This window comes from Chamaea fasciata, unplaced genomic scaffold (assembly GCF_029207755.1).
Source record: "Chamaea fasciata isolate MVZ Bird 193981 ecotype frontalis unplaced genomic scaffold, bChaFas1.0.hap1 SCAF_8, whole genome shotgun sequence".
In the NCBI taxonomy this organism is placed as follows: domain Eukaryota; kingdom Metazoa; phylum Chordata; class Aves; order Passeriformes; family Sylviidae; genus Chamaea; species Chamaea fasciata.
In genome coordinates, this window is record NW_027094093.1 from 29,797,090 (window position 1) to 29,810,936 (window position 13,847).

The following is a 13,847-nucleotide window of genomic DNA, read 5'->3' on the forward strand; positions in this document are numbered from 1 at the left end:
ATGTTTCAACATCTTCCAGGACATCTCCTGCTTCACCTTTGGATAGACAGGTTCTGGCTGGAAGACTGGGAAGAAGCAGAAGGAAAAGGGAAAGGCCGCAGGGGATCAGAGACTGAGGAGATGGGACAAACTGAGGAGACTGATGCCCCTGTCTTGTGTCAGATACCACTGGACTCGCCTACCCAGGGGACCACATGCACCAAGGCCAGGCTGCCCTTTTCTACAGTCCATGTGACTCAGCATGGAGCAGTGCACATTTTCTGCAAGCCAGGAGCACAGCAGCTCCACACTGGACTTGTGGGCAGCAGTACAGCTCCATAGCTGGAGATGGGGCATGTGCAGCCCAGCCCAGATGGAGAAGAGCAAACACAGGATCATTCCCTCTCCATATGTCACAAATGATGTCATGACTTTGCTTCATCTCAGTCCTCAGGGCCACATCCTGCCTGCTAGCAGCTCCCACAGTGTCAGTATTTCCGCTTTGAGAATCTTAAACTAGGCAAGAGAAAAAAACAGAGAGGAATTTTTGTGTTGAATATGTGCAGGTCAGTGATTATGCAGTGATAAAAAAGAAGCTATTATGCAATTAACACATCAGCATGTGGCCACACTGACAGATCAGTGCACAAAGGCTGCAGAGCATCTGCCTGAGCTGCCAGGGCACTGAGAGATGCAGGATGTGGCAGCTCCTCAGCTCCTGCTCTACCCCACCCCAACCCATGTTGCTGTTGGCAGCCCTTAGCAGAAAGGGCTGGGAAGAAGAGGAGGTAAGGATGCAAAGAGACACAATTCCCTCTGTAATTTCATCCTTAAATGCCAGCCAAACATATTTTCAAAAGAGCACGCTATCAAAAGAACTCAGAGAGACCACAGACCCCAAGCCACAGGGAGCAGAAGCAAAAGCAGCACCTCTGCCACTGCCATGACCCCACAAGTCAGGACCAGCTGAAAATTGCCACAGCCAGCATCACCCCACGCCTCACAGTAAGTGACAGCCTCAAAAGGGCCAAACCAAAGCGGGGCAGCATGAGGCAGCTCAGGGTGGGGAGAGCAGCTCATTGCTATTTTTTCACTTGTGAACAAATAAGCTCCTGTTTTATCATCAGCACTGTTTCATGAATCGGGACAAACGCCACACTTAGTCCCACATTCGTCAGAGCTGCAAGTAGCAAAAACTAGACAGGTTTTAGTGGGAAAAAAAGTTTGGCAAGAGGGTAGTGGGGAGGAAGGATTACAGCAAATTTAAAGAAAGCAGGGAAGGAGTTTCCTTACCCAATACTTTCTCTGCACCCACAATAAAGCCAGCAAACCTAAAAAGAGAGAGCATGTACACTCTGTAATTGAAGGAGCAAAAGCCACAGTTAAAACAATCTAAAAAGGCCAAGCCCTGAGAAAGGCAACTCGAATCCCTTATCTTTTGATGGAAAAGAATGTGCTCCCTGAGATTAATGACGTGTTTACCCAAAAGGAAATCGCCGCCCTTCTGAAGCAGCGAGTGTTTGTTCCTCCCGAGTCCCTGTTTTCTGCTCCAGAGCTGATCTCCCAAACCTCCTGTTTAAAGTCAACACACAATACGGCTTCCTGCTGCTGCGGGCTCCCGGGGATCCCACCGTTAACCCTCTCCCAAAAACCACCCTCCACCGCACCTGTGCGTCCCCACCAACACCGGCAGAGTCAAACCCGGGGGATTTAGATGTCACTTTAGAGCAGGAGCAGCGCAGGGACGGGCGCCCCGCTGGCAGCTGCCAGCGATCCTGCTGCAGGGCGATGGATGAATCACCCCCGAGCGCAAACACCGCTCCGTCGAGCAGACAAATTAGCAAGCGGGGAGACTGACAGCGCTGTCGAGGGAAAGCACTCTGGGCGACCTCTCCCGAAGCTGCCCAGGGTTTCGGCGGCGTGTCCTGCAGATCAGCCCGCTGCAGGATGCTTCTTGGAAAGAGGTTTGACATGGGGCGGTGCAATGGTCTGCTGTGCTAGAGGAGGCATGGGAGGGCATGGGATCCCTGCACTGAACACCCTCAGGCGAGCAAGAAAGACTGGGGCAGCAGCCAGGGCCGATCTGTTTGAGTAAACCCGAAAAAAAACCCCAAACCTTTTCGGGGTCATCATTCCTTTACGTATTTATCCTCTTTGGTAACTGCACCCCCATCTCCTCGTGGAGCATCCCAGCCATGAGAGCCGTCAGACCACGAGCACCTCCTCTCCCTAAAGCCGATGGACCTGCAGTATTGGGTGCTAGCCAGCAGCTAAAAATAGTATAAAAGGCAGAATAAACAAAGGGAGCTGCTTAGCTCTGTCTCCGATGTTTGTCTTTCGCTAATGGAGCAATTTTCATTTGCAGGATGCTGTCACCCCTCTCAGATCAGGAGGTAGCTCACGCTCCCCCCAAGCTCACTCCAGCCACACCACATCTCCTGCAGGACTGGACGGGGTGGGAGGAAATGCTAATTTCTGCCCAACTCCCCATGCGCCTGCTTTATCTCTGCCTGAGCTCCTCGGGAAAGTGGAAAACCACTAACGTACACAGGAGCACACTCAGAGCCTGCACGGGCAGCTCCTCACCACAAAAGCGCTGCTTAAACAAAGGAAAAGTTTAGAATGTGCCCGTAGAAGTAGCTAACAGAGCTGTTTGGCATTTACTCTGTCTCTACAGGTTGGTGGGGTTTAATAATTTTTTCCAAACAAAAAGCCAAAAAATGAACATTTTCTGGAGTTAGAAACTCTGAAATTCTGGTTAAGAGAAAAAAGTAAGCTATTTTAACACAGGTGTTTCAACTTTTAAAATTCTTCTTATGTTTTGCATTATTTCATGCTACACACTAGACTTTGCTGTAATATATAAATCTTCCCATTACTATTTGATTTTTTTGATGTGGTATTTTCAGCCTGGCTTGTTCAGCAGTATTCAAACCAGCTGGTGAAAATTATTTTATTCATTGCAAAGAGGACAAGAAGTACAGTGTCCCTTGCTCCATCCTTCTTCTAGGAAAATAGTTTTCATCTATGGGGTATCATTATCAATTACAGAATGATATTTCTTGGAAGTCATGCCCAAAGTGCCCAGCTGTGGGAGGCTCTGAAGAACTTCTCCAGTGAAAAGCCCAAGGCTCGAGAGATCAGAATTTGGGCTGAGTCAAGGCACAACAATTGGAGGAAAGTGAGTGGCAGTTCAGTGGTGATGACACACATCCTTTGGACTGGTTGGAGTGACCTCCCCTCCATCTCAGAGCTTGTCCATGTGTTGTTTGGGACAAAGCCCAATCCATGCTGATCAAATCCCCATCTTTCAAAGGAAAGATGATACAACTTAATCCACCAGATCCTGCCATGAGCCTTCTGCTATCCTCATGACTACAGCATCCCATACTCCCAGCTTCCCACAATAAATTATGGATATATTATCCACATGACAGTGGGACTTCAAAAGAAAACTATTCCTTTTGTTGACTTTTTGATTTTGTGTCTAAAATGACAGTTTTTATTTTTGGAAGGTTTTAGTTATGCTCTATACACAACACACACACAGCTACAGTCTTAAGTCTGGCTTCAGAATGCAAATCAAACCAAACTGCATTTGATTTTGGAAAGGTTGAGCAAGATGTTGTCACCTAAAAGGATTTTTTTGTTTGCTTGTTTGAAACTATTAACTGAATTCTGTGTAAGTCATAGAATACATTTTCCTTACAAAAATCAATTTTTCAGTAGATGCATTTCGAGTAAAAAAGAAAAGCAGAAAGAATCACTGAGCCACCATCCAGGTTAGTGAAGGTGCAACCAGGATAAAATCCCTTACTTACAGACAAAAAAGGCCAAAAACTGTTAACACAAGCCAGGAGAGAGGATGAACAGATAAGGGCCTATTTCCCACACAAAATTTTCTCTTTAGCCTAGGAGAGGAATGCGAACTAGAAGTGAAGTGGCTGGAGTAAGAATCTAATATCTAGAAATTATCTTAATAAATTAAATCCCTAAATAAGGAAAGCTGATTCTGGGCACAGCTGAACTGTGACTGGAATTAAACACTGGAGGAATGAAAAAAGAGGAGGTAAAATGTCTCCATCATTTGAAAACTATTATACAGTGGCACCAAAAAAAAGAGAAAAAAAATCAATGCAATTAAATAAAGCTGTCCCATCTAAACACAGCAATGGGAAGAGAGAGAGAGAGATCATGGGATGATACATATCTTCCTCAAACCAGTCAGTTTTATTAGTTCTCCAGCATTAAACAAGTTGCTGCTGAAGGAGAGCCTGCACAGGAGGTTTTATGGGAGGAATGAATGGATGGGGAAAGCCCACATGAAGGCAAAGTCTAGCAGGGAACAAAGCCAACCAAGGTATTTCAGGATTTATTTACAAGTTCTAGGAAGATGAGCTTAACATTGCTTCTCAGGGAAACAGCGAAGAAATTAAAGGTTAAATCAATGTGTATAAAACCTCCTGTGTATATCAGGAACTCTATTACCTACCGAGCAAGTTTAAACCTGTAATTACCTCAGCAAACCTTCTCCTGGCTCCAGGAACGGACCTGGGCCAGCCAGACCCCGACAGCACCATTCAGTGGCACATTTTAGGGTTTCGGGGGAGGCCAGGACCCTCCTCATTCTCAGCAGCACGTGGCAGAGGGCTGCTTGCTCCCATGGCCACCCAGAAGGAGAGCAGCCCAGAGAGGAGAGGACTGAAGAAGAGCACCAGAGGTCTTCCAGGCAAGGTGGTTTAATGCAAAAAGGAAGGACACCAGATTGTGCCAAGTCCTCAAGAGACCCAAAACAGTGGCTTTAGGCTACAGGAAGAGTGGGTTAGCTTGGCATAGCTGTCACTAGAGCAGGGTTCCCCTAGGATGCAGCAAAGGATCCATAACTGGAACTTTTTAGGAGCAGATTGGATGCAGGAGACATCCATCCCCAGGGCAGCCCAGTAGGTGCAGGAGGGCGGGACCCGCAGACCCTGAGCCCTCCTCCCCTCTTTACCCACCTCCTGGGAGACGCCTCGGGGCGGTGGCCTCAGGAATCCTGCCTGGTCTCGGCAGAGCAGGGACAGGGATGCCAGTCCCAGCCCCGGGGTGCTGCAGCTGTGCTGACACCTGAGCATCTGCCGGCAATCGAGACTGCTGCTCCTCAACGCGGTGCTACTGCTGGATGTCCTCCAGCAAGGAAACAACGGGAAAACCTACCTACAAACAGGGCGGCAGGGTTACATCTCCACCGAACCGGTTTGGTTTTTAGTTCTAAATAAACTGCTTTAAATACCTACTTCAGAGAACCTGGACAGAGTGGTGTAGCTTTCCTCTCACTATCTAAATAAGGCCTCTAACAATGTTATCACTTTCCAAAACACATCTGTCCCGCAGCTCCTAGCCCAGACAATTGGCAGGTAACCAGTTAATAAATGTCTTCGCCAGACTGTTGAATAGGCTGGCCCCGACTCAAGAGTGATGTCAGGGCCATTCAATGCACTATAATTGGAAAAACCTGGGAAAAGCAATCCCATGTTTTTTAATAAATAAAGAGTGTATTAGCAGCCTCCTGCCTTTACTCACCACGGTGTGTACCTTGTTCAGTAGCAAAGCGGGATTTTATTTTTTTTTCTGCTGCCGCTTGCACAGTGATTTCTACTTGGGATTTGATGCCAGTTTCCAGATGTGTCTCAGGCCAGGAAGTCAGCAATCAGCCTGGATAAAGCCTCTGGGATTTGCTGCAGATCATCTCCTGACACACACATCCTTCCTGCACCCTCTCTTATGATATTGGGGCACATCCCTTGTGCCCAAAAATGAAACAACCCAGAGCCAAGCAGAAGCCCCTGATTAGGATGCTTTGATCACTTTCATATTCAATCCATGGGAATATTTTAATTAATTCAGTCCATTGAAGCCCCAGAGGCAGCATTTGAGGGATCTTTACAACACCAGAGTGTCTATATACATAAATCACTTGAACAATTGCAGGTTCCCTGTCTGCTGGAGCAGCTCCAGGCAAAACTCATCTCCCACAGATCCTCACCAGTGGTACCCACAGGACAGCATCAGCTCTCCAGCTCGGCCATAGAACATTGGAGGGGGATGAATCCTCCAAAGCACTTGCCCTCAGAGGAATAAATGAAGATGATAAATGAGTTTCCTGGGCTCTGTGCGAGCAGCTTTGGGAAGCTGAAACCCAAGCGGGTGACATGAAGGATGTGGTTTGCATGGAAAATAATCTCAAGCAGAAGCACTCTGACAGCAATATGCCTTTCAAACCTCCCTGCATCTCTGAGAAATGAACTACTCAGATTTCCCAGCCTGAGGAGAGGGGTTTAGCCCCACACAGCCAAGCTCCAGGCACACCCCAGCCACGTGGTACCATCTACTGCAGGACAGGGGAATCCCAGCCCAAGGGGACACAATTACTGAATTACTAACAAGATAATTTATTTTTCCCCCCCACCAGGCATTTAAGAGGCTGCTGTTAGGCCCCTTTTGCTCAGGTTGGGATCCCTTTCATCTCCCCATCAAAGCACAAACAAATTAACACCAGCCCTCCTCCCCCATGAGCTCCCACAGCCTCTCTGCTTTCACAGGGCACCTGGGAGCCACTACCAAAACAGGAAAGCAGGCGCCTAATTGAAAGGGAGTATTTGGGAGTCACCCTACACAAAAATTAGCAGAGATATGCTAGGAAAATAAAATAGTGGGCATAAATGGACCGCTTATCTTCTTTTTTCCATGACTCTAATGTTCAGGACGTGAAAAGGGCAAAAAGTTTCACATACTGTTCTGAGGAGCTGGTCAGGGAGAGAAGCATCCTCTCCTCTGCTTTCACTGCTCCTCCCAAAATAACTCAGGCTCATTTTGAGGTATGGACCTCCATCATTAAAATACCGAGATACACAAGACAAAACAACCCTGCATTGCTATTATGAAAATTTGTAGCAGGTGCTGGGTCTTGGTGATGGGTTGAGGAGTCCAGCACTGACTGATTTCAATTCACCTGTGTTAGGTTTGCTAAAAACACTAACCTGTGCCTAGGAAGAAAGGGAATAGGGATCTCTCCTGTCTGAAAGAAGGAGCACAGGTGTCTGTTTCTGGAGGAGGGACTGAATTTTGAGGTGCATGGCCAGAGACAGTTCAACGAGGTTGGTTTTCAGACAGAACAGGGAGCCCTTCTCCTCACTACCCCTCTGGCAGAGATCCCAGCCTGGGACTGTGACCAAGCCCCAGGTGCCAGCTGAAGCCAAGGGAGGATTTAGGATTTACTCCAAAAAATCAGTGAGTCCCACCCCACCCTGCTGGCAGCCTGTGGAAGGGAGCAAAAGCCCAGGGGGCCAGGCAGAGGGACAGGGCAGCCTGGTAGCATGCAGGCTGGCAGGCCCAGAGGGGTCAGCAGCACCTGGACAAGTGACCCAGAGCACTCCCTCTCTGCTGGAGCCACTCAGCTCCTCCAGTCCCAGCTCCTGGCTGCAGGAGCCCGGCTGGCTCTTGGAGCAGGAGTGAGCCACAGCGAGAGAGAGAGAGAGGAAAGAAAAGGAGAAAGAGCAGCAGGAAGCTCTGCTGAGAAGCCCCCTTTTGTGTAAACATGCTCCGTCCTCAGACTAAAAATAAAGGCAAACCACAGGAAGGGAGTGAGTGCTTGGACAATATCCGATTTGGTGTGTGCCTGGGTGTGAGCTGCGGGAATGGGGAGAAGAGCAGGGGACTCCACCCAGCGCAACCACACAAAGGCAGCCAGTTAAGACCTTCAAGATGGACAGGCATTCCTGGAGATTATTTAAATTCAAGTAACTGCTGCTTGGCAGATGTGCAGCCCTTTGGTATGTGCGCAGCACTTGGAAATGTTAAGTGAGGGAAAAGGCTGCCGTGGCGGAAAAGGCAGGATGGCTGCACAAGGCCCATTTTACAGGGTCAGAGACTGAGACCCAAGGCTGTGAACTGAAACCCCATAAACCTGCCATGAAACAAGGACACGACCCAGACAAGCTGTCAGCTACAACCCAGCTCACAGCTCCAGCGTCAAAAACCACCTCTCCCTGCACGCTGCCTTTGCGTCTCAGCTCCTGCTGCAGCCACAGAACCAAACTGAAAACAACTCCACGCTCCTGATGGCATTCCTCAGTGGAATGCCCATCCCAAAGGGGTCCCAAATGCCTCCCTCGGTTCTGGGCTTTGATGCAGCGCACCCTGTCACTGTCATCAGCTGGCTGTGGAGGTTGGAGCTGCACCACCACCTGGATGCCCCTCGCAGGAGGGAAGCTTTGCTGGTGGGCGCAATCCCCAGAGACAGGCATGCATCCATCCATCCATGCCGCGCAGAAAGCGGGCAGCACGGCGTGAGGAGGCTCCTTGGAGCCCAGCGCTCACCCTTGGTGCTGACACACCACTCAGAGGCCTTCTGGGGAAATGCAGGACTTAGGAGGATCCCCCCGCCCGGGCACTCTCACAGGGGAGCGTCTGTGGAAGCAGTGAACCCCACAGCTCTCCCCTGCCAGCTGTCCGGCCGCGAGTCCCACCCGAGGGCAGCGCTGCTCTGGGGTACTGGCGTTTGGGGCTCGGATCCGGCCACCAGCAGCCCGATGTCCCTCCATGCACTGGAATCTCTCCTCTCTTCAGTCAGCCATGGCTAAACTGCAGCATCCTCAACGCTCTGACACATCGTTTCCCTTCCTTTCTCTATTTACTGTCAGAAGAAAATGACAGTGCTTGGCAGTGGAGGAAATCAAAGACAACGATGCCTCCGCTTGGGCATGTTTCCTGCTGATTTTTGTACTCCTTTAATTCTTGCCTCCTGGTCCTGTGCTCACTTTCCTACAATCAGGTCTCACCTCGAGTATTCGTTCTTCTCTACTGTTAGAAAGGTCTACTATGAGGACAACAAAAATACAGCACAAAAATGCAACTGCCCCCGTTTCCTCTAGACAACAACTTCCTATGAAACGCAGCTGTTGGGAGCAGGTCACTTGCTTTCTCTGCAAAACACACCCCAGCAACACAACTGTCCTTGCTTCATTCTCATTTACAAGTATTGCTGAAACTTTCACAGGCTCTCATTTGAGGCATTTCCTACATGCTAAATATAAAGCGTAAATGCCTTTCCATAAGGCTCTGTCTGACAGGGGAGCAGCTGCTTCTGTCCCCATACCACCATCCTCACACACCACAGCAGCAGCAGCACAAAATAAAACAGCAGCATGAATGACACTTGTGCTATCGGTGCCACGAGTACCCACATGACACCTCCTGCCACGCAGCCCAGCAGCTGAATCACAGCTGTCAATGAAACCTGAAGATCTTTCTTTAAACTCACTTTAGTAGGTCACTTGCAACCTCCCAAGGTGCTGCTGGATACAGAGGAAGCCAAGAAAAAGGTGACACCTTCTGTTTACTCAGCTAATTACACTTCATTATTGCTGGAGTGGCTGCGGCGTCCCGAGATGTTTCCCAGCAAACAGACAGAAGAAAGCGAACAGGACTTGGTGTGAGGAGGGCTGCAGGTGGGAGCCCTGAACTTCCCCCTTTGCCTGAGCTGGAGCTGTCACTGCAGGCTGGGAAAAGATAGCGGGAGAACTCCCACTCGTGGGTCCTTGAGACCCCAGCAGTCACCCGCCCTCACCCAGCTCCCTCCTCCCTCCCCAGCACGGCCCTGGGCAGCAGACCCAGCAGAGTGGACAGCACAGCACAGCACAGCACAGCACAGGCAGGGTCTAAGCGACCTCAGAGGTCTCTGGCAAGATCTCCATAGCTCAAATTCACAATCCTCCATTTTCATGGGCACAGTGCTTAATGCTGAGTTAGGCAGCAGAAGGCTACAAAGAACACTGCAAACACAGATGCTCTCTGTTGTTAGAAAACCTCCAAGTGAAACATAGCAAGAGCACAAAATGAGAGCTCAATCCCTGGGGTTAAACACTTAAATTAAGAAGGCATCTTCAGTCACGCTCTGGAAACACTCCTTGCGAAATTATGGGTTGTCTCTAAAAGATCAGTACCAAAGGACAGGGGCACATCATATAAGCTCTGAACTCTATCACCGTCCAAGTGAGTGTCACTTCACACAGTGAAGGAGAAAATCCCAGGGAACTAAAGTCTGCTGACCCCAATGCAATGAACCCCCAGTTTTACCTGGATCAAGATGTGTAAAGGACCCAATGACAAAATCCAGTGTTGAGACAGCCAGCAGGAAGAGCAGCAGGAGCTGGAGCCTGATGATCCACTTCACCCCAGCCAGATTGATTCCCAGCAGGCCGAGCAGGACAGCCAGGGAGATGCCACGCACTGCCCAGATGTTGCTGAGGCTCAGGACACCTGCAATGGACTCTGCAAAGCCAGTGATGTACATGGCACCTGCAACACACTGAGGGACACAGCTCTGTGAGTTCCCCGAGGGAGAAAAAGGGATCCCCATCCACAGCCCCCATGCTGGGCTGTGGGGGACTCTGTTCAGACAGACAGACAACAGACAGACAGACAGACAGACAGACAGACATTTGCTGTCACAACCTTTAATGTTACTCTGGCCTGCGGGGACTGAACCCTATTGCTGTAAGACAGCACACTGCCAAGGCAGCAGAGCTACTGCCCAGGCAAACAGGGAAGGCTGGCTGTCAGGGCCAGCAGCCCAGATGTTCCACTGTAACATCTACCATCTATTTACACTCCAGGAGAAACCACACTGGCTCCTCAGAGAGAGAAAACGATGAGTCAACTCCTATGTTTCCTCCATTCTTCTGTTTCTCTGGAGGAAAGGGTCCCAGTTCAACACCTGCCTGAACACCAGCACTTTGTTTCCCCCTTCACTGCCTCCTGGGGGTTATTTTTAACTCGGTGTTTAGTTTGGATGCAAACTCTGACTTTTCACCGGCTCCCCATCTCGCTGCTGGAATGGAGCCTGCACTTTGGAGGAGAACACACTGTGTGAACCATGCCTCCCTGAGCTCCCAGGAAAGCTGCCTGTTTTTCCTTGGAGCAGGACAGGACACACACTCTGCCCCGGGTGGCCAAGAGCCTGCAGGACAGGACATCTGCAGCACAGGCTCAGGCTTCAAACACCACTGCAGGACAACAATCCAAAATATTAGGAAGTTTCCCTCCAGAAATTCCCACTAGCTGACAATTCAGCAACACTTTCCAGTGAATGGCATCCCTGGAAAACCAGGGCAGGGCTGCATTTGGTATGGCTGGTGTGGTGTGGTCCTGCAACCCCACCATCCCAGATGAGGGATGTGCAAGAGCAGAACCCTCATTCACTGCAGATCCCCTACCCGGGACAGATCCAGCACTGCTTCACTGAGGATGCTCAGGACAACCTGGCTCATACCCGGGAGCTGCAGGATCTGTGCGGTTTTCAGCAAGGTTGATGGCATTCAGATGTTCTGACTCAGATACCTGCAACTTGGAGATCCTGGAGGATACACTTCCATCACAGGCAAACACCTCGATCAGGGGAACTGCACCCTGAGAGTCTTTCTCTGCAGCATGTGGCCAGCATGTGGCGAGTACCCCACTTCTGGCAGCAGCTGCCTCATGACAGAAGTTACAGCACTCCCTGAGCATGCTGTAGCAGAGGATCAGCCTGCAGCTGGTGCAGGGCACGTTGGGGAGAAAGCACAGCTGAGAAAGGAAAGGCATCAGCAGCTTTCGGGAGCAGGCAAAGCGATTTTAAGTGAGTTGCCAGCTCCCAGCCCGCAGCCCCTGTGCACACAGGATGCCAAGCCAGGGGCCAGGGCTGCTGCAGCCCAGCTTTTACGACCCTCAGGACAGGCTGCAACCTGATTGCTTTCCCAGATGGGGTCCTCTCGGAAAGCAAGAGTGGAAAATATGACAGGAAGGATTCTCATGTGTGGCCCCTTTCCATATCTTGGCTTGTAACTGGGTTCAGTTCATATTTTATGGACACTTGCTTTTAATCTGGAGTGAAAGGAGAAGAGGGGATTATTTTTGTTTTGGGGGCTGTTAAGGGTTTTTGGAGATTGCTTTAAGCCAGTCAGTTAAAAACAAGCCTCCATAAAAATGCTTCTCTGCTCACCACATTTTATACTGTTCATAATATCTTTATGGGGGGAGAGGGTTAAGTTACTGCAGGTTTAAGTGATTATTTTCCATTCTTTTTGTATACTACTTGTGTATTTTTGTGCTTCACCACCACAACAGCTCCTTGGGATCTTTCAGAAAATCCAGAACTGTGACTTTTGGCTCACAAGAAGTCAATTAGCTGTGGCCCTCACCCCTGCCCAGTTCTCCTCCCACACCAGCTCCACTTCTGCTGGCTCCCCCAGAGAAGCAGCCAAGCCTTGCCCGATCCCTAAGGGCATGTGGACACGCCAAGGCCAACCTGCCAGTCCACAGCCATTTCACTGAGCTTTGCTTGACCACCCTGCCCTCTCCTGCTTCGTTTAATTTCAGTCTCCCACCAGCAAGGGCATGTCCTGGCAATGGGGGTAATTTGGGATGGGAGGATATGACCTGCCTGGCTTGTCCAGACACTCAGCTCCTCCACCAGGGTGACCATGCCAGGCAGCACATTGCCGTGCACAGGCTTGCTCTTGGGGAGCAGCCTGGGGCTGAGTGCTCCCTGTGGTGCTCTCCCATGTTGCCCAGCACTGTGCAGCATTACCCAGATTTTACTTAAAACATTACTTTCTGCAGCAGGACAGCACAAGATTAATATCTGCATTGCAAAGTTTCCAAATTTTCTTAGAATAACTTTTTAAAATTACCTGGCCAAAAATGTAAAGGAGGCCAATGGTGCCCCCTACTTGACCTCCAAGGACAGTAGAAATCATGGAGTAGACTCCTCCACTTCCAATGCTGCACTTCTCACACACCCCAATTCCAGACAAGACTGTCACCAGGGCAACCAGAATGACAAAGGACACCAGAAACATGCCCATTACAATGCCAGTGTTCCCCTGGAAAGAAAAAAAAAGATCAAATAAAGATTAATTCACACCAATCTGCTGGGACAGAATAAGAACAACTACCTACTTCCAGTCACTAGTGATCTATGAATCTGGAGTCATTGCAGATTAAAAGAAACACACTCAGACACCCCTACTTGCCTAATTAATGTAATTGATTGCTGAATTTACAGCCTTTACTAGCACCCCTTTGATGAGAACCTGTCTTGTCCTTGAGCCTGGGGCTGAGCAGACCTTTGCATGAGCAGGTTCTGCTCTGTCAATGGGCTCTTCCATGAATCACTGATTTTGTCCTCTGGTTTAAAGGGAATGAGGTCAAGCAATGATTCAGCCACCATAGGATCACTGCCTGCCTGCACGGTTTAGAATGACATGCTTAAAAAAAAAAAAACCTAAAAAAAACCACTTTCATAACAAAAAGTAGTTTCAAAATTGAACCCTTGGGATTTGCAACAACTGATTTATTAACAGCATCAAGCTTGCATTTTAATTTTTCAGAACATTTACCTTTGAAAGATCTGATCCTTTCAAACAATGAGATCCCAAAGAACAAAACCCCAAAGGCAATGCAGCGTGGAAGATAAATAACACTCCCATAAAGCGGCGTGTGCCGGCCCTGATCCGCGGGGCGCGCACGGAGTGGCAGGTGGCTCTCGCCCTGCCTGGGCTCGGGGGACTTTTCTGCACAAGATTCAGCCCCATGGAAAAAAACACAACCATTCCTGCCTGCGGCAGAGGGAGGGCCCCAGGAGGAGCTGCTGCACCCACCACAGTCTCACTGTGGGGCAAAGAGAAAAAGCCTCTGAACAAACGCAGCTGCAGGTCCTCGTTGGCAGCTTTAAGGACCAGCACCACCTCCTTTTAGGGGTTCAGTTTGCCATTCAGGGTCGGATTTTCAGAAAGAGAAGGTGCTTAGTACCTCTAAAAGAATTTAAGAACTCTTCTGAGCTCAGGGCC

At 49.5% G+C, this 13,847-nt stretch overlaps 1 protein-coding gene across 2 annotated transcripts in view; it reads right to left on the reverse strand.

Annotated features, from left to right (window-relative positions):
* SLC12A8 (solute carrier family 12 member 8) overlaps positions 1-13,847 on the reverse strand; it is a 51,003-nt gene that overhangs the window by 30,597 nt on the left and 6,559 nt on the right. For both annotated transcript variants that reach the window (XM_066190293.1, XM_066190295.1), the window contains exons 4-5: positions 12,690-12,881; positions 10,096-10,327 (exon numbers count right to left, since the gene is read on the reverse strand). In XM_066190293.1, the coding sequence (XP_066046390.1) occupies positions 10,096-10,327; positions 12,690-12,881 (424 nt within the window). The remainder of the gene's footprint in view (positions 1-10,095; positions 10,328-12,689; positions 12,882-13,847) is intronic.